The 20,390-nt window shown below is 38.1% G+C and overlaps 1 protein-coding gene and 2 long non-coding RNA genes across 7 annotated transcripts; 1 reads left to right on the forward strand and 2 right to left on the reverse strand.

Annotated features, from left to right (window-relative positions):
* The first annotated feature begins 6,121 nt into the window (after nt 1-6,121).
* Nucleotides 6,122-9,541, forward strand: LOC310734676. Its single transcript, XR_014536113.1, has 2 exons — nt 6,122-6,376; nt 6,414-9,541. It is a non-coding gene; the product is annotated as an uncharacterized lncRNA (long non-coding RNA).
* tmem26b (transmembrane protein 26b) lies at nt 6,632-18,585 on the reverse strand. 5 transcript variants are annotated; one of them, XM_083557006.1, is made up of 7 exons: nt 18,301-18,585; nt 17,858-17,954; nt 17,633-17,716; nt 16,996-17,204; nt 15,964-16,043; nt 8,343-9,679; nt 6,632-8,116 (listed from the first exon to the last, which is right to left on the reverse strand). In XM_083557006.1, the coding sequence occupies exons 1-6, from the start codon at nt 18,486-18,488 to the stop codon at nt 9,429-9,431; spliced, it is 909 nt and encodes a 302-aa protein (XP_083413132.1). In that variant the 5' UTR covers nt 18,489-18,585; the 3' UTR covers nt 6,632-8,116; nt 8,343-9,428. The 5 variants fall into 5 exon arrangements, with proteins under 5 accessions (XP_083413132.1, XP_083413130.1, XP_083413129.1 ...); XM_083557004.1 differs by having other exon boundaries at nt 6,632-8,136; nt 18,301-18,557; XM_083557003.1 differs by having other exon boundaries at nt 6,632-8,136; nt 16,996-17,213; nt 18,301-18,542.
* LOC310734675 lies at nt 11,788-15,950 on the reverse strand. The gene is made up of 2 exons (XR_014536112.1): nt 13,870-15,950; nt 11,788-11,829 (listed from the first exon to the last, which is right to left on the reverse strand). It is a non-coding gene; the product is annotated as an uncharacterized lncRNA (long non-coding RNA).
* Nucleotides 18,586-20,390: the final 1,805 nt, after the last annotated feature.

Consider the following 20,390-nt stretch of genomic DNA (forward strand, 5'->3'; position numbering starts at 1 on the left):
GTCAGGTTGGTAAGTTCTGGTCAGTGTAATTATTATATGGTGAATTTAACTTTGAGATTAAGTTAAAAAAAAAAAAAAAAAAAGATGGACAAAAGTATTGGAAACACCTGCCATACAGGATGTTTTTTCCCCAAGACTCTTAAACCACGAGAGCCAAACCTGTTCCAGCATGGCTGTGGCCCTGTGCACAAAGCCAGCTCCACCTGAACGCCTTTGGGATGAACTGGATCACTGACTGCACCCCAGGCCTCCTCACCTCACCTACATCAGTTCCTGACTTTACTAACACCCTTTGTGACTGAATGAGCACAAAATCTCCACCAACACACTCCAAATTCTAGTGGAACATTTTCCCAGAAGAGTGGACGTTATAATAATGCCAGGGAAATAAATGTTGTTTCTTCTTCTTCTAGGGGTCGCCACAGCGGATCATCCTTCTCCATACCCCCTGTCCTGTACATCTGCCTCTTTTACCCCAACCACCTGCATGTCTTCCCTCACCACATCCATAAACCTCCCCTTTGGCCTTCCTTTCTTCCTTCTTCCTGGCAGCTCCATCCTCAGCATTCTCCTACCAATATACCCCATGTCCCTCCTCTGCACATGTCCAAACCATCTCAATCTTGTCTCCCTGAACTCCTCCACCTTCTCCACCTCTTCTCCCTGCAACCGCACCACTCCGCTGCCCTCCCTCTCATTTACACACATGTACTTTGTCTCACTCCTACTTTCATTCGCCTTCTCTCCAGCACATATCTCCACCTCTCCAGGTTCTTCTCAACCTGCTCCCTACTCTCACCACAAATAACAATATCATCTGCAAAGATCACGATCTACGGAGACTCCTGTCTGACCTCGTCTGTCAACCTGTCCATCACCACTGCAAACAGGAAAGGGCTTAGAGCCGATCCTTGATGCAATCCAACCTCCACCTTAAACCAGTCTGTCGTTCCTACTGCACACTTAACTGCTGTCACACTGTCCTCATACATATCCTGCACCACCCTCACATACTTCTTTGACACACCTAACCTCCTCATACAATACCACAACTCCTCTCTCGGTACCCTGTCATACGCTTTCTCTAAATCCACAAACACACAATGCAACTCCTTCTAACCTTCTCTATACATCTCCATTAACATTCTGAAAGCAAATAAGGCGTCTGTGGTGCTCTTCCTCAGCATGAAACCATACTGTTGCTCACAGATGGTCACCTCTTCTCTCAGCCTAGCTTCCACTACTCTTTCCCATAACTTCATGGTGTGACTGATCAACTTTATTCCCCTGTAGTTACTGCAGGCCTGCACATCTTCCTTATTCTTAAAGCTCAGTACCTGCACACTCCTTCTCCATTCCTCAGACATCCTCTTACCTTCCAAAATCCTGTTAATTAAACAATCTTGTTAAAAACGTCACTGCCATCTCTCCTAAACATCTCCATGTTCTTCCGGTATGTCATCCTACTGACTTTCCACTCCTAAACTTCTTAATTGCTGCTCTCACTTCCTTCTTACTAATCCTATACATTTTCTGCTTCACCATCTCCACACCATCCAACTTTCTCTTTCTCTCATTTTCCTCGTTTATCAGCTGCTCAAAATACTCCATCCATCTTCTCAACACACTCTCCTCACTACTCAACACACCTTCCCAGCTCGGTTCCTCTGCCTGGCCAATCGGTACAAATCTTTTTCTCCTTCCTTAGTGTCTAACTTCTCATACAGCTCCTAATATGCCTCTTTACCTGCTGCAGCATCTCCTTGTAATCCTGCCTACTTTTCTCATCACTCTGTCGATCCCAATTCTGTTTTGCCAAACTCTTTCTCCTTAGACTCTCCTGCACTTCCTCATTCCACCACCACGTCTCTTTGTCTTCCTTTCTATTTCCAGATGTCACACCAAGTACCTTTCTAGCTGTCTTCCTTATCACTCCTGCAATAGTTGCCCAATCATCCAGCACCTCTTCACCACCACCGAGCCCCTGTCTGACCTCTTCCCTGAATCTCACACTGCAGTCTTCCTCCTTCAGTTTCCACTATCTTATTCTTCTGTCAGGCCTCACTCTCCTCCTTTTCTTCTTCACCACCAAAACCATCCTACAGACCACCATCTGATGCTGTCTGGATACACTGTCCCCTGCCAACACCTTACAGTCTCAATCTCCTTCAGGTTGCATCTCCTACATAGAACATAGTCCACCTGTGTGCACATTCCTCCACTCTTATATGTCACCCAATTCTCCTTCTTCTTCTTAAAAGAAATATTTATCTCTGTCATTTTAATCCTTTTAGCAAAATCTATCACAATCTGCCCTTCCTAACGCAACCCTCCTTTTTATCCAGGCTTGGGACCGGCACTAAGAGTGCACTGGCTTGTGCAACCCTAATAGCTGGATTAAAAAAATGTTGTTTATGATGTTAAAAAAGCACATGTGAATCTTATGGTCAAGTGTCCACAAACTTTTATCCATATAGTGTCTTTAGTAAGGATATCTGTGAACTACCTCTGAACTATTAATGTGGTGCAAAACGAAGCTCAATGCGTAACACAATTGTTTTAGTAAAAATGTAAAAGAAAATCTCTAAATCATTTTTAACCTAATCATTTAAACCTAAGTTTAAAATGGCTGCCAGTTTTAAATACCATGTAAGTAATTACTAAATTATAGACGCTTGCATTTAGATATTCACCTGGGAAATTTGGATGCACTTTGCTGCTTGAAAGATTTCTTCATATCAGACTGCACCATTAATAATGCATGCCTCAAGGTTGCTACAAGTTTCTATCTATTATATGTCATCTGTAATAGTGTGACCTTGTTGACAACACTGTGATTTTCATCTGCCCTTCAGAATCCTTTGTATCGTTCAAGCCAGAGAGGAACGGACTCTGTTTCATACACACACTCCATCCTCTGAGTTTATTATAAGCCCTGACTTGTTCTGACAGGCTAAAACATGTCATCTGTATTCAGAAATGGCTCCAAAATTCTTCACATGTGTAGCATATAATAGTTTTTGTATTGTTTTGTCTGTTTTTTATGGTAAGGATTTTATATTAATAATTGATGACTGACCGTTTGCCAGGAGCTCCTTCTTGTTGTCGATGATTTTTTTTACATTTTCTAATTAATTCCACATGAAAGATGTATGTATTCAAGCTGGATTGTTCATAGTTTCTGTAATTAAATTATTTATATTTTTTAGTAAATGTTTTTTTCTTAGTAAACACGTAGATTGTTTTACAGAATTTTTTTTTGTATTGTTATTAATTATCACATTATGAATAAGTAATAATAAATGCAATAATAATAATTATGACATAATACAGGATAGGATGGGTTTTTTTTAGCTTTATCTTGATTGTATCATTTATAAGTTTTGTAGTGTTTATTTATTATTGTGTTATTTTTATCTGGGGTTTTTTTTGTATTAATATTATGTAAAATTAATATACAAAAGTTTGTAACCCAGTCATTAGGGTTGCACTAATCAGTGTACTCTCAGTACCGGTCCCAAGCCTGGATAAATGGGGAGGGTTGCGTTATGAAGTGGGAATTGGGCTACTGTTGGCCGAAGGAGAAGAAAGAGAGGAGGAAGATGTCTACAGAGACAGGAGGGAAAGGAGAAGTGGAAGAAATTGAAGGTAGTGTTGTTACTCTAAATGTTGGTACTATGACTGGTAAAGGCAGAGCGGTAGCTGATATGATGGAGAGGAGAAAGGTAAATACAGTATGTTGTGTGTTTAGGAGACCAAGTGGAAGTGGAGTAAGGCAATGAACATTGGAGGTAGGTTTAAACTGTTCTTTCATGATGTGGATGTAAAGAGAAATGGTTTAGGTATGATCCTGAAGGAAAAGTACAGTAAAAGTGCAAAGTAATGAAGAGTGTGTTAGAGAAGTGAAGAAAAGAGTGCAGGCAGGGTGGAGTGGGTGGAGAAGATTGATAGCAGGAGTGATTTGTGATAGAAGGGTATCTGCAAAATCGAAATTAAAAGTGTATAGGACTGCGATGTTGTATGGTTTAGAGACAGTGGCATTGAGTAAAAGACAGAAGGTGGAGCTGAAGGTAGCAGAGCTGAAGATGCTGAGATTTTCATTGGGAGTGACGACGATAAACAGGATTACAAATTAGTTTATTAGAGGGACAGCGCATGGTGGACATTTTGGAGACATGGTGAGGGAGGCGAGATTGAGATGGTTTGGAAATGTGCAGAGGAGGGACATGGGGTATATTGGTAGAAGAATGCTGAGGAATGCTGAGGTGCCAGGAAGGAGGAAAAGAGGAAGACCAGGCAGAGGTTTATGGATGTGGTGAGGGAAGACATGCAGGTAGCTGGTTTGAAAGAGGCAGATGTAGAGGACAGGGGGGTATGGAGACAGTGATCCTCTGTGGTGACCCCTAACGGGAGCAGCCGAAGGAAGAAGATATGGACAAAAGTTTGTACACAAAGGTACCTGAGATTGGTATGTGCTTTCTGAAAATTCTATTCCACATTTAGTCCCCATTTGCTGCTATAATATCCTCCACTCTTCCAGGAAGCTGTTACACTAGATTTTAGAGAGTTATTGTGAAGATTTGTGCTCATTCAGCTACAAGGGTGTTAGCAAAGTCTGGTACTGATGAAGGATGAGGAGGCCTGAAGTACAGAGTTGTAATTCATCACCAAGGTATTCAGAAGGGTCTATAGTTGCCCACTTTAACCCATGGAAAGCATATTTTCCTGAATCTGGCTTTGTGCACATGGGAATTGTCATGCTGTAACCGGTGTTGTGGCTGGAAAAGTCAGGTGTCCCCATTCTTGTGTCATGAGTGTAAAGTAAATAGTATAGCATTTACATTGGTGCATAATCACATAGATAATATAATTGAAAATATAGTAAACTATATAGTAAAATTGTATATCAAGCCCTCCTGAGAAACTAAAATTGAAGCACAAATGGCAACAATAAGTTATTTGGCGTCATCACATTATTTTACAGAAAACTTTTTTTTTTTTTTTTTACAGCGAAATCGTTTTAGGAGTCATGTCACCCTCTGGTGGACAGATGATGTTAAACCACGTTCAAGGTTACTAACAATGTACCTGTAGGTGAGCATGGCCTGAATAAGACTTCCTGTTAACACAAGGCACACATCAAAACGACTGTTACTATAGGTAGCATAGGATAAGAAATCTGATATATACATAAACTAGCAAATTCCATAGAATGAAATTATAAATAATTTCTTAAAGATTTAAAAGAAATTATTTCTTTTAAGGACGACAATTCATAGAATTAAATGTCTTCCTTAAGTCCGAATCTAAACACTGCTCTGTCTCTGTGTTAAGTATTTTGCCCAATGAGGATTTTATAATGTGCGTGAGCTCCAGTGAACTTTGTTTAGAGTTTTTTCCCAGTTAAAAAAAAAGAAAAGAAAAGCAAAGCAGAAGAAAGCTTTGGTTATTAAGAAACATGTCCCGGGGTGCAACAACAGTAAGTAATCATGAATGACTAATTAGTTCTGGATTTAACCGCCTAGGTCGTGATGTTTTGTATCTCTGTGTCGCCCTCTGGTGGGAAGATGTTGGCATGCACCCGACATACGATCCATAGACAGACAGACAGACAGATAAAAAAGGACTTGATTTGTTGATTGAAAGAGCGATGGGTTGTCATATTATTATTATTATACAAAGTATATTTGCTAAGACTTTAACACTACTTTATCTATCTATCTATCTATCTATCTATCTATCTATCTATCTGTCTGTCTGTCTGTCTGTCTGTCTGTCTGTCTGTGGCATTTTATGGATGAAATATCTAAGGATAGATAGATAGATAGATAGATAGATAGATAGATAGATAGATAGATAGATAGATAGATAGATAGATAGATAGATAGATAGATAGATAGATAGATATAATTTTTTGGTAAGTAAATGTATTGTACATGGTATATACGGTATACAAACCCAGAGCTATTTGAAGGCTATCTGTGAAGTTCTGAGCATCTGAAGCTGTCTATACATTAACCTGATTTAGCTGACAACTGCTAAAAATAAGCATTTCTTAAATAAAAGTCATTTGAATCCATCCTGGTTTGGTAAATGACTCATTGCTTACTGGAACGTTCTATTTTTTATTTTATTTTTTTTAAATAAGGACAAAAGCTTTTGTTAAAATTAAGACTTCCTCTTTACTGATTGCCCATGGAATCTGCAGATCTGTGTGGCTTTTTTGTTTAGACTTCTTTTCCAGCTCATCAGAGATAAATCCGTGATTCATTAAAGGAACACATGAAGCAAGTCGCCAACTCATTTAGTGATGGTTACCGATAATGACAATAAATAAAAGTGCAAACTCATGTCGAAAGGTTCCCACCAAATTGCAGTGCTGGTACTGAGAAGTGCAGCATGCAGGAGAGTAGAAAAAAAAAATCTTATTACCATGTTACTCACAATGTTAGTAGAGTTAGATCACTATTAATATAGCTGAAACCTCTAATTCCTTTCTTTTGTCCTTAAAGAATTAGAATATGTACATACGTCAAACTATTCTTCATCAAACTACAAATCATTTAAATTCACTTTTTACAGCTATTTATTTTTTCACACTGCGATCATCAAATGCAAGAGGTCACGCGTATCATTTTCTTATTTTTATTTCACTTTAGGTGCTACATCATCATGGACTTACAGCTATGTAAAAAATAAAAATAAAAAATAAAGACTTACAAGCAAACATTGAAATACAGTAAGTGTTAAAGATGCAGTTATGACAGTAAGAAACCCTTTCAGTGAATTCATAAAGAAAAAAAAAATCAGCTCCCTTTTTATTATGCAAAATCAATAAACACTATATTTACAAAAAGTTTGTGGACACCTGACCGTATGATTGGTATGTGCGTTCTAAATACCGCTTTCCACATTTAGTCTCTTATTTGCTCTTATTCTAGGAAGATGTTCCACTAGATTTTGGAGTGCAGTCAAAATTCCAATTTATCTTAAAGGTGTTTGGTGGGGTTGAGCTTAAAGCTCTATAGCATGGTACTCAAGATCTTCCACTCTTACCCATATAAACCATATCTTCATGTTAGAAACACATACTACTGGAAAAGTCAGGTGTCTCAATAGTTTTGTCCAGTCCATCAATGTGCAGCTTGTAAAGCAGTGTAGATTTACTGTCCATTCAACATACAGCCATTATTATCAAAAGTGAGTACACCATACGTGAACATGTGTCCAAAGTGTCAATATTTTGTGTGAGCACCCCAGTTATTCAGCACTGCCTTAATCCTCCTGGGGATGGAATTCACCACAGCTGCACAGGTTGTTCCTGGGATCTTCTTCCACTCCTCTATAATGACATCACGGAGCTGCTGGATGTTTGACACATGGCGCTTCTCCACCTACCCCTTGAGGAGCCCCACAGGTGCTCAATAGTGTTAAATTCTGGATACATTCTTGGCCAATCTATCACCATCATCTTCAGCAAGGCAGTTGTCATCTTGGCGGTGTGTTTGGAAAACATGTTGAAAAACTGCGGTTCGGCCCATTTACTAAAGGGAGGGCATCATGTTCTGCTTCAGAATGTCACAGTACATGTTGGAATCCATGTTTCCATCAATGAACTGCAGCTTCCCAGTACCAGCAGAAATCATGCAGCCCCAGACCATGATGCTACCACCACCATGCTTGAGTGTAGGCAAGACACAATTTTTTTAGTTCTTCTCACCAGGGAGTCACCACACATGCTGGATACCATCTGAGCTTAAGTTTATCTTAGTCTCACCAGACCAAAAGACGTGAGTCTAGTAATTCATACTCATAGACAGGATGACTTCAGCAACAGTTTGTGGGCTTTTTTTTGTGAGCCAGCTTCAGAAGAGGCTTCCTTCTGGTACGATGGCCTGCAAACTGACTTGTTGCAGTGTGTGGCGTACGGTCTGAGCACTGACAAGTGGATCTTCCACTTCTGCAAACTTTAAAGCAATGCAGCAGCACCTGACGCACAGCAAGAGGACTCTACTTCTTTGATGGACCCTTGCGAGATCTTTTCCGAGTGGAACCCGTCTTGGAAAACCTCTGTACGACCCTGGCCACTGTACTGATCTTCTTATAGCCAAGGCATCTTTGTGGAGATCCACAATTCTAATTCTCAAATTCTCAGAGAGTTCTTTGCCATGAGATACCATGTTCAACATCATATAGTAAAAAAGAATTGTACTCAAAGTTTAACTGCTAATACAAGATAACTGTATACATGCTATCTTAACACAAATGTGTGTGGTTCAGTCAAGCAGACAAAATATTAACATGTTGAATATGATGGTTAAGCAACATCCAGCTGTTATTACTTAGGGTGTACTCACTTTTGTTGCCAGCTATTTAGACAATAATGGCTGTATGTTAAGATATTTTCAGAAGACAGAAAATCTATACTGCTATACAAGCTGCACATTGACTACTCTAAAATATATACAATTTAATTTTTATAGTATTGTCCCTCGGTAAGTTATATTCGAATGGTTGCCCAGATGTGAGAGATGTACTCACTTTTGTAAGGATACTTTTATTAATAATTGTATTCATACATATAACTTACATCTAACCCAAAATGTATTTTGATTGATAGTACAAAATGTTCCAAACACTCTAAAAAACTATAAATATCACTTGAATTGATTGTCTATATACTCAATATTGTATTATTTTTTTTGGGTACTGCTGGTCGGCAGTGTATTCCAGTGCTCTAGTTTTGACCGGATTTTCACAATACAGGCAGCTTTAATGTCAAATCTATTAAACAGTTAGGAAAAATCCTGTTTTGTCTTGCAGAACAGAACCAGGATAGTCATTACACACTCCCAGCTATCTTTTTCTTCCTGATGGGTGTAGACATTGCATGATCTCTTCATAAACAGTTTACTCACAGAAGGTGTCTTTGATAAGTGTTTGGTGTTGCTGATATGTTCAAGCCGCTGAGCCGCTCTGTTTTCATGATGTCACCATGCAAACATAAATACTGGAAATATAGCACACGTGAATTTTGGATGATTTTTTTTCTTCTTCTGTATCAAGCATAACGAAAAAAAAGAAAAAAGATTGCAATATATATTATAGTTTGTGCTACTTCAAATATGTGTGTGTCCGTGTATACAAAAATACTGTCCATCCCTGGTATATGTATACAATAATTTTGCTGGTTTGTTATTTATACTACTTTATAAACTAATGTCCTGATCTACTATTCTACTTTGTGTAATTTTTTAATGGAAAGTAAAAATACTACATGGATGTATAATTTATCCACTAACTAAGTAAGTCAGAATACACTTTTTTAATGAATCTCATATATAAAATGTAAAAACTGTTAAAACAAGTTTTGGATAGATAGAATTTTTTTTAAAAGTGCGTTTTACGGGTCTAGTGACGAGACTTTTTCAACATCTGGAGTCCCAACAAATGACCCAGAGTCGATATATGTTAAGTGCCACCACCAGTAAATTCTTGATGGTGAAGAAAACCAGCATTTGGTGAAGAATTTCAAAGTGAATCATGACGGTCAGACGGACCACCAAAAACGGGCCGTCCTGAATCAAGAGGGCTTCGATCGCGGACCAAAGGTCTGTTCGGTGTTGAGAAATGAGAGCGGCAGCCGGCGTCTCATACTCCTCTGTTTTAGAGCCTAACACTGGGGACAGCAAACAGACATATCCATAGTCAGCAATGGTAATGTACATCATTAATTGAATTGCATTCATTTAAATACAGTAATCCCCCGTTTAACGTTTGGCGCCACCACAAAAATGCTATTTTATGTATACAGTACTGTACTGTATTAACATTTTACTTCATTTTATAATTAATAATATTTAAATTCATATAAAACTCCATAAAACTGTACGTTTTTTGGTCTATTGCGGTATCCACAAATTAGTTATGTGGCAAATGCAATTCCACAATAAAATGGGGACGCAAGATTCGAACCGCGGTAAAGCGGGGGATTACTGTAATAGTATACTATAAATACTTGTTAATAAATACTATGCATATAAATGTATATTATAGTATTTTATCAACACCTAAGTAATTTCCTACCAATTTCCTACCTAAGTAATGACCTACCAATGACTTGGGAAATTACACAGAAAGAAAATAATAATAAGTCAATGGTAAGTTAGTCATTAGACATTAAGGAATAATTACAGATTGCTTCTAGAGACTGGACTGGACACACATTCAACACACTAGCACTAGTAACTCATTGTGTACCATACAAATTACTTACTCAGTCCTCATCGTAATACATTATATTGGTAAAAGTATTAGCACACCAGACTTTTTTAGCCATATCTGATTTTTCCCCAAATTATCCACACAAAGTTCGAGGCACACAATTGTATATGATGTCTCTGGATGCAGGAGCATTAAAATTTTCCCTTTACTTGAACTAGGAGACCCAAACCTGTTCCAGCAGGACAGTGCTCCTGTGCACAGAGCCAGCTCTCATGAAGATATGCTTTATAATGGATGATTTTGATGAAAAGTAACACATACTATGCTCCATATAGAGATCAACTCTAGTCTTTAATGGTACCACTACACAAGGTGGGATAACAATGTGCTGATTGCTGATTGCTGTGCTAAAGAGTGATTGTGTAAGTCTCACAAACTGCACACAGAAATCTTTTTTCAAACTGGCTACAGTGAGTCATTTCATATCTACAAAATATATCAAGGGGTAGCTTAGTGGTTAAGATGTTAGACAATTGATCAAAAGGTTGTGAGCTGAACTGATACTTACTGCTGATCAGATAAGACATTTTTCACTCAAGATATACAGGAAGTACAGCAAGCTGCACACGAAAGTGGATTCGTGTGTGGGGAAACATTGTTTTCTTAAATTATTAGTTGCATTATTGAAAAGAAAACATGCTTTGTACTGAACACAGAACTTCACAAGAAAAAGTTCTACACAATATCCTACTCCCTGTATATCTTGAGTGACAGATGTCTCGTAAAATACACGGTAAGCATTTCAACATTCTATTTGCAATAGAATTTATAGCTACCTTTTTAGTTTTACCTTTTATTATTACTGATCACAATTTATTCCACCACCTTTTATTTATTATTCATATTTAATTGTATTAGACTGTTTACCTGCTGTTTTTTGCACCTCTTAACTGCTACTACTGCTGTTTTTGCACTGCATTATGTTTCTGTTTGCAAATACCTTTCGTTCCTAGTCCTTTATAGTCCTCTTTTTGCACAGTACTGTATAATCAGAGTATACAGTAGGTTTACTGGTCAGCACTATTGTGTATTTTGTGTATTTCTTTTTAAACGTTGTTTCGTTTTCACTGTGTACCGTCAAGTCAAGTCAAGTGGCTTTTATTGTCATTTCTACTATACACAGTGGTACACAGTAAAAAATGATACAACGTTCCTCCAGAACCCTGGTGCTACACTAAACAACATAGAGCTACAACACAACACAAAGCTACATAAAGTGCATAGAAACAACCAGAAATGACAATGAAAGCGCCTTGACTTGAATTGCCATTGTGTTTTGTGACTTTGGTTTTGCATTTTTTTATACCCCATATACACTGGATAAAAAGGCACTAGATCGAAAGCCCACAAAGAAATGAAAATTTAATTGGTTAATATGCCATTTTGCACAGAAAGTCCACCCCACATACATTTCTGAAAGGGAAAAAAAAGTAGGGTAACTTAAGTAAGGTTTTGTTTGCTTAGTATTTCCTTATTTAATATCTATAAAATATCTCTAATATCTTGGATAATAACGAATGAGCTGTAAGTCCATCATGTATCTGCCTATGCGATTTTTATAGTCATGAATCTCTGTGAATACCAGATCTCTGAAGTTGTCCTTCTCTGTGTCCTGTAGTTCAATGGACTCAAATACAGGCTGACCTCAGAATAGGGATGTTAGAGATTCATATTTTCATGGCATAATAACTGAGCATAAAAATATCACTGTAAAAGTATGCAAGCTAAAGGAGATAAAGTGACACGCAATTTAAGCAGTGCATTAGACTTATAACCCCTTTTTAAATATATATTTATAACATACCCATATTTTGTTTTGGAAAATGACTATAAATGATCCTACACTGTTCATATGTACACTTAGAAATCATGTAGGGGTCTGAAATTGTCATCGTAGGTGCATGTCCACTGTGAGAGACATAATCTAAAAAAAAATATCCAGAAATCACAATATATGATTTTTAAACTATTTATTTGTATGATACAGCTGCAAATAAGTATTTGAACACCTGTCTATCAGCTAGAATTCTGACCCTCAAAGACCTGTTAGTCTGCCTTTAAAATGTCCACCTCCACTACATTTATTATCCTAAATTAGATGCACCTGTTTGAGGTTGTTAGCTGCATAAAGACACCTGTCCACCCCATACAATCAGTAAGAATCCAACTACTAACATGGCCAAGACCAAAGAGCTGTCCAAAGACACTAGAGACAAAATTTTACACCTCCACAAGGCTGGAAAGGGCTACGGGGAAATTGGCAAGCAGCTTGGTGAAAAAAGGTCCACTGTTGGAGCAATCATTAGAAAATGGAAGAAGCTAAACATGACTGACAATCTCCCTCGGACTGGGGCTCCATGCAAGATCTCACCTCGTGGGGTCTCAATGATCCTAAGGAAGGTGAGAAATCAGCCCAGAACTACACGGGAGGAGCTGGTCAATGACCTGAAAAGAGCTGGGACCACCGTTTCCAAGGTTACTGCTGGTAATACACTAAGACGTCATGGTTTGTAATCATGCATGGCACGTAAGGTTCCCCTGCTTAAACCAGCACATGTTCAGGCATGTCTTAAGTTTGCCAATGACCATTTGGATAATCCAGAGGAGTCATGGGAGAAAGTCATGTGGTCAGATGAGACCAAAATAGAACTTTTGGGTCATAATTCCACTAAACGTGTTTGGAGGAAGAAGAATGATGACTACCATCCCAAGAACACCATCCCTACTGTGAAGCATGGGGGTGGTAGCATCATGCTTTGGGGGTGTTTTTCTGCACATGGGACAGGGCGACTGCACTGTATTAAGGAGAGGATGACCGGGGCCATGTATTGCGAGATTTTGGGGAACAACCGCCTTCCCTCAGTTAGAGCATTGAAGATGGGTCGAGGCTGGGTCTTCCAACATGACAATGACCCGAAGCACACAGCCAGGATAACCAAGGAGTGGCTCTGTAAGAAGCATATCAAGGTTCTGGCATGGCCTAGCCAGTCTCCAGACCTAAACCCAATAGAGAATCTTTGAAGGGGGCTCAAACTCCGTGTTTCTCAGCGACAGGCCAGAAACCTGACTGATCTAGAGAAGATCTGTGTGGAGGAGTGGGCCAAAATCCCTCCTGCAGTGTGTGCAAACCTGGTGAAAAACTACAGGAAACATTTGACCTCTGTAATTGCAAACAAAGGCTACTGTACCAAATATTAACATTGACTTTCTCAGGTGTTCAAATACTTATTTGCAGCTGTATCATACAAATAAATAGTTAAAAAATCATACATTGTGATTTCTGTTTTTTTTTTTTTAGATTATTTTCTCCTACAGTGGACATGCACCTACGATGACAATTTCAGACCCCTCCATGATTTCTAAGTGGGAGAACTTGCAAAACAGCAGGGTGTTCAAATACTTATTTTCCTCACTGTATATTATTGTAATAGGTGGAAAAGAGTAACATGACAGTGTGCATTGCTGCTTATCCAAATATAGATCTGTGCGAGTTATATAAAGTTAGTAGTAGTGGTTTACAAAGCTGAAGGGTTCTTACTGCGGTGAAAACCTCTAAAGGTTTGGGCAGTTGGATTTAGTTTGCACAAAGTTGAGTTCGGGGCATACAGTGGTGCATAATGTCTTTGAATGCCATAGCATTAGATTTCCTTGCACTTGAACTACGAGACCCAAACCTGTTCCAGCATGACGATGCCCCTGTGCACAAAACCAGCTCCACGAAGCTTGAATGAATGCTTTCCATGGATTGGAGTGGAAGATCTTGAGTGGCCTGCTATAGAACTCTTACCTCAACCCCACTGAACACATTTGGGATAAATGTGAACGCACCATGGTCCTCAATACCTGACAGACCAACATGCTTGTAGCTGAATGAGCACACAAGCACACTCTAAAAACTAGTGGAACATCTTCTTAGAAGAGTGGAGGGTTATTATAACAGCAAATGGGGACTGAATGTGAAATGGGACGTTCAAAAATCACATACGAATCTTATATGAGTTGTCCACAACTTTTGTCCATATAGTGTATTGAGAAAAGATATCACAAAGACTATGAGATGACATTAGAGCAGCAAAGTGATGTGTCAATTTGTATTGTGTAGGCGTATTTAATGCTTTCAAGTCAAAAATTTCCTCCTTTTTTTCTTCAATTTAAATTCTGCATTTTATTTGTCACATACAACTTTACACAGTATGACGTAGTGAAATGCATTTTAGTACAGTGGAACCCCGGTGTACGAGATTAATTCGTTCCTGAAATCGTGTTCCCATATGCTTGTACTCGAATGTTAATTTTACCATAAGAATGAATGTAAAAGCAATTAATCCGTTCCCAGACCTCAGGCGATCGCTTATTTCAGCCCTTAAAAAATCTTTTATGCTTAATTCAACACACAAATATACTCGTAACAAAGTATAATCAGAAAAAAAGTAATAAATTATAAACATAAAGAAATAGATAACTTTATAAATAAATAATAAAATGTAATAAATTAACTTTAGAGTACTGTACTGTATCTACATGGTGACTTAGTGGTTAATGATGAGGGTGAGATGATGTGAGGGAATAAACATAAAAAGTACTGTAATACAGTATATTACTGTAAATATATAAATAAATTCTAATGTAAATAACTTAATAATAATAAAAAAATAACTTTATAAGTACTGTACTTACATGGGAACATGTAAGTTACATGTTGGGAAAGAGGTGGAGGAGATAAATTTTTGGAAGGGAAGTTCCCTTCCATGAAGACAGAACAATGTCTATAAAGCAACTGAGCATGAAGCGTGGGGACGGAGGTGACAAGCGACGAGCGGATTGCGTGACTGGAACCAAACGCGTCAAAAGAAATGCTCGTCTTCCCGAAATATGCTCGTACTCCTACAAAGATTTCACTGCTCGTGGAAATTAAGACCGCTTGTACACCGATTTTCTCGTACTAAAAGGCACTCATACAGGGGTTATACTGTTCTAGGATTTAAAGAAGGTTAAAGATTGAAAATATGATCAAAAGAAACAAAATAAAATTGTTAAATAAAATAAAATGTAAAATCTAAATAGAATATGGAGTATACATACATAAAAGCTGTCAGTCGAGAGAAACTAATGTTACATATACAATGTGCTTGTCTTATGTTCGATAAGTTAGATAATTATGTGTAGATCAATTTTATTTAATAAACTCAAAAAACGCTCTGTTAATCTAGAGTTAGTGCACACGCAAGTCCTGGAAAAACCATGTGGAATAGCAGGGGGAGCGAGGCTTCCAAGCACCATTACAAAAATACACACCGGAATATTCTGTGGTTATATTCTGGAGATCTGAATTAAAATAAGTATCGCTGGTAGTCGTACGTAGCTCACTGAATATTCATTGTAGTATAAAATCATGTAAAGATGATCAAATCTTCGTATTTCTTTTAGACAGTAGTGTATAAACCTGAGCCTTTTTTTTTAAGGTTGAATTGGTTCATACTGATGACGCATACAAATTTTGAAAACAGAGCGCAGGATTGAGGAGAATAAATAATCTGTGCTCAAGTGTTGGATTAAGCTACTTTAAATGAGCTACTAGTTTTTCACAGGTATTTACGAAAGCACAATTGTATATGCAGCATGTAATACGCAATATTAGCATGTTACAATGTGATGCATATCATCAGATTAGGGTGGTACCTGTAAGATTGTGAGGGAACTGTAGCATACTCCACGTCCAGACGCCTAGAATAATGTACACCAACACTGGGCTCTTATCCCTGAGAACAAAGGACATCTAGTTACAGTACTTAAAGCATGATGCTGAATTTCATAGAAAATAGAAGCACAGTCTAAAGCAAACAGTGTGAAAAAAAAATGATTACGTCAGCTTTTAAGAGTCGCTTTTGAGAAGCTGAAAGACACTTAATGATATCATTGGAAGAAACGGACATTTTTCTGAACACCTACTGTGTTATTTTAGTTCTGCTACACCCACCAGGATTCTAAAGCAGTGATGGTCGTGATTTCCTTTTTTTTTTTTTTCTTTCTCCATTTGTACTAGCTAGTCTCATAGAGGCACATATGACCTCTATTAAGAATACATGCCTTGAGAGGCAAATGAAACAGGGTAAGGCAAGCATATTGGGAACGAATCAGCGTTTCAAGCCAATCTAAGCACAAAGTAGGGGCGGCTGTAAATATCATCTGACCAACAATAATCGTACAGTAGTGGATGTAAGCCAAGACGGCTGAACGGTCGCCAAACAAGACATGGGTGAAGCATTTATCCATGTGGGGTGTGTGTGTGTGCATGTGTGTGTGTGTGTGTGAGTGCAGAAAAGGTTATGTGCAGTAAAAAAACGTTTGTACAGCAAAAACAGTTCAGCGAAACAATTGAACAGACTCTCTGAACAGAGTTCAATGACTACAGGAAATAGTGCCGTTTTACATAGAAAGCCTTTAGCTGTGCCATTGTTCGTACTTTCACCACCATGCATTTGAATGTCTGCCTTTTTAATAATGTGTATTTTTGTACCAAATGCTGCATGTCTTTGCAAGACTATATTTTTTGTGCAGAACAACCGGTCTGCTAAGTTAAAAGACAAACACTGCTTTCTCTTTTACAATTTCACACATGAAACCATGTGTGTACACATTCATTTGGAGGCATCTGGACGAGATCACTGATTGTGAGACATCAACAAGCAGAAATCAATATGCAGGACTTACTTGACATCAGACAGAGTCTCACTGGTGAATTCAAGAATGTCCGCCGCCGTTCCAACGAATATGAGAAGCAGTTGCGAGAGCTCGTCTCTAGTAAGGCCTCCTTCATTAGGCATCAGCCACTTCCCCACAATCAGCAGCACCAGCAAGATCTGGTGGAGCGCCAAAATCCAGTCGTTGAGGCACACTGATGACAAGATCTTCTGAGAGTTCTGTATAATCTAGAGGCAAGCCAGGATGGAAATTGTAAATGAGGAAAATTACAATAATCAAAACATCCTGACAATCTCTGCTAATCCACAGCAAAAAAAAAAAAAACTAAACACTGAAAATAATGGATGTTGTGGGCACATTAAGCAAGACCTAAAATCACACGTGAGAATGAAAACGCCTGTGTATGAGATGGATTCTTGTTTTTCCTACAGGGTGGAGTGTTTTCATTGAAAAAAACATAGCTGCAGTCTTCTTCTCCAAAGGGGGAAAAAAACCCAGTAAATAAACCATTTTTTTCCAAGGGGCCCACAGCATTATAGACAAAAGCTGACACTGTTGAGACCAGCCTTAGGAAAAAAAAATGTATGGTGTGCAGTCAGACTCAAGACAGACATTCAATACAGTATGAATAAAATAAATTATATACCTCAAACGCATTGGTTCCATTCGAAGAATTAAACTGCTTATTAAACAATTCTTTAATGCTTTCTGATGAATCAAGTCGATTACACTGAAATAGGTAATACATCAAATATTAGAAGTGCATAATAAAAAAAAAATGATACAGAATAATACGTCATTTGCTACTTTCATAGAAAGTTTCACATGTGCATGTTCCAGATTTGAGTTTCATTAATTTGTGAGATATTACCTTGGCTTCCATTAGTTTATTCTGCTGATGATGAAGCTCAAGGATCCAAATGCTCGGTATAATGCTGACAAGGAACAATAAAATTGCTGGAGAGAACCTGCAGGAGCCAAAATTATAAAGATTTTCTACATTTTTTTCTTTAACGACTGATTTCATCATGAGAAACTTGTCATTTAGTATCTAAAGGGGCTGCTTCCTTTTCTTTTTTCTTTCGTCTGTACTGAAAAACAAAAGGTTACTCAGCAGAACTACAGAAGCAAAAATCTTTTTTTCCCAAACCCTATAGTCCATTGATCCACTAGTCCACAAGAGTTTAATGTGAGCTTCTTCATTTTTAACTCATGCACCAAACCAGATGTTACTACACATGTGTTAGGTTGTTTATTGTTTAAGCATCCAAAGGTTACAAAGTGTTACCTAATAGACAACTCGTGTTTACTTACCACTTACAGTCTTGTCCTTGTCTCCTCCTCAATGTTAAAATCATTTCCACCAAGAGAGGCAGAAACAAGATAGTTAGAAGCCAATAGTGCCGATTATCTTTCACCCATGCCACTCTCCACACACCTATGAGTGAAATTAAAATAAATAGTGCCCTAGTAACAACCGCACAGATAAATCTGAGAAGCATGGCTGCAAGTCACCACGGCAAGCTGACTGCCGCTTACCCTGAAAGCCCCGAAAAAGCAGCAACTTATCAGCGGACTCGATTCAGGAGTCGGTTCTTTTCAAACGACTCTTTAAAATGGATCAAACGAATCACCAGCACTTCCCTCCAACAAATTGGTCAACAAAGGGGCTTTTTTAACCAGATTTTTTTCTCATCTGATAAACACTAAACAAGAAGTCTTAAGCTTTCAGATCTCAGACATATATACTTTTATATTATATTCTATATGTATTTTTACTACTGTTCACTACAGCCACAATTAAGCATCAATTTATAGACAAATCCTGTTCTTAAATCCTGGCTTAAAAAAATATAAAAAAATACATGATGCAAAGGCAATTAATTGTGCATTCATTGAGTTAATGCTGAATCGATCAGCACGCAGCTCTCCATGTGCAAACACTAAAACCTGTGAAATGATGATTTAGGCTCCAAGAAATCAGGGTGTAAAAAAGAGCCACATGTACATGTTTTAAAAATAGACCTAAACAATGACAGATGGCAACCAGGAATGCAAGGAGGAAGAGGAAAAGGAAAAGGTAACAAAAACGATATAACAGTTTTTTAGTGTTGATAATGTCAGTGAATTTGTAGAGATAGATAGATAGATAGATAGATAGATAGATAGATAGATAGATAGATAGATAGATAGATAGATAGATAGATAGATAGATAGATAGATAGATAGATAGATAGATAGATAGATAGATAGATAGATAGATAGGAGTTATATAATGTGATATGCAAAATGTTAATGGTTTTGATCTTTTGGTCATAGTAAAAAAAAAAACTTTTTTTTTTTTTACTCAAAAATTGTATGAAATTTCATACTTAGGATCTTCTAGAAAAGTGTTTTTTATTTTATTTTTTCACCTTAAGAATAATGTTTTTGGTGTCTGGACATGACTACACATGCAATGTTGAGAGCAAACGATTTCCATAAGCGGTTTCCCACAAGGGTGCATCTGCAAGAATCTATACAACCCCTGGGAAAACTTTAAAGCTTCTACCTTGCCTGGTATAGTGGTGGCATGAGCAGATAAAAAGCAAAGGACAGGCCAATCTGAATCGTTCTCGTCTCCTCTACTACTAGGTTTCTCACTTGGCTATGTTTTGGTTTTATAATGAATAAACCATGTGCCTCAGATGGTGATTTCGAAGAGGATGTGTCTGAGTCACACAGTGCTTAGATGATGTTGTGGAGGACCCAGATTATGTTGGATCCTCCTCTGATGAAAGAGGATGGCCCTTCTAAATCCTCACAACTATAAGGGGACCCTGTTGCTTATCTCAGCAGGCTGGGCACATCTGCTTCCAAAAATGAAAAATTGTCATAGAAATACTGCCTGCGATGTAACAGATATAAAGTCGGCTTTCGAGGTTTTCCCACCTCCAGTTGAAAAAATGTTTCTCGAAATGACAAATGTAGATGGGAGACAGGTGTATGGTGACAAGTAGTCTTACATTTTAAAAGACTAAAATAAATCGATATCTGAACAGGACCAGATTGATCCCATACACTGATCAGGCATAACATTATGAGCGGTGAAGTGAATAACACTGTTTATCTCCTAATCATGTTAGTGGGTGGGATTTATTAGGCAGCAAGTGAACATTTTGTCCTCAAAGTAAACATGTGAGACGTAGGAAAAAGTAGTTGGAATGTTCCCGGTTTGCAGTGGTCAGTATCTCTCAAAAAGTGGTCCAACGAAGCAACAGTGGTGAACCGGTGACAGGATCATATGGCCAAGACTCAGGCTGGCCCATGTGGTCCGATCCAACAGACAAGCTACTGTAGCTCACATTGCTGAAGATGTTCATGGTGTTAATGCTTGACGGGTCTGGGCTGTTTTGGCAGCCGCA

This window comes from Silurus aristotelis (genome assembly GCF_946808225.1).
Source record: "Silurus aristotelis genome assembly, chromosome: 12".
Lineage (NCBI taxonomy): Eukaryota > Metazoa > Chordata > Actinopteri > Siluriformes > Siluridae > Silurus > Silurus aristotelis.

What these genes read in the sequence shown, in the direction of transcription:
- tmem26b (XM_083557003.1), bottom strand. Translation starts at nt 18,488, where the DNA reads ATGCTTCTCAGATTTATCTGTGCGGTTGTTACTAGGGCACTATTTATT. An exon ending in CAAGGACAAGACTGTAAGTG is followed by an intron (nt 17,955 to 18,300) that starts GTAAGTAAACAC and finishes TGGCTCCTGCAG; the next exon opens with GTTCTCTCCAGCAATTTTAT. An exon ending in GAGACTCTGTCTGATGTCAA is followed by an intron (nt 16,044 to 16,995) that starts GTAAGTCCTGCA and finishes CTTTGTTCTCAG; the next exon opens with GGATAAGAGCCCAGTGTTGG.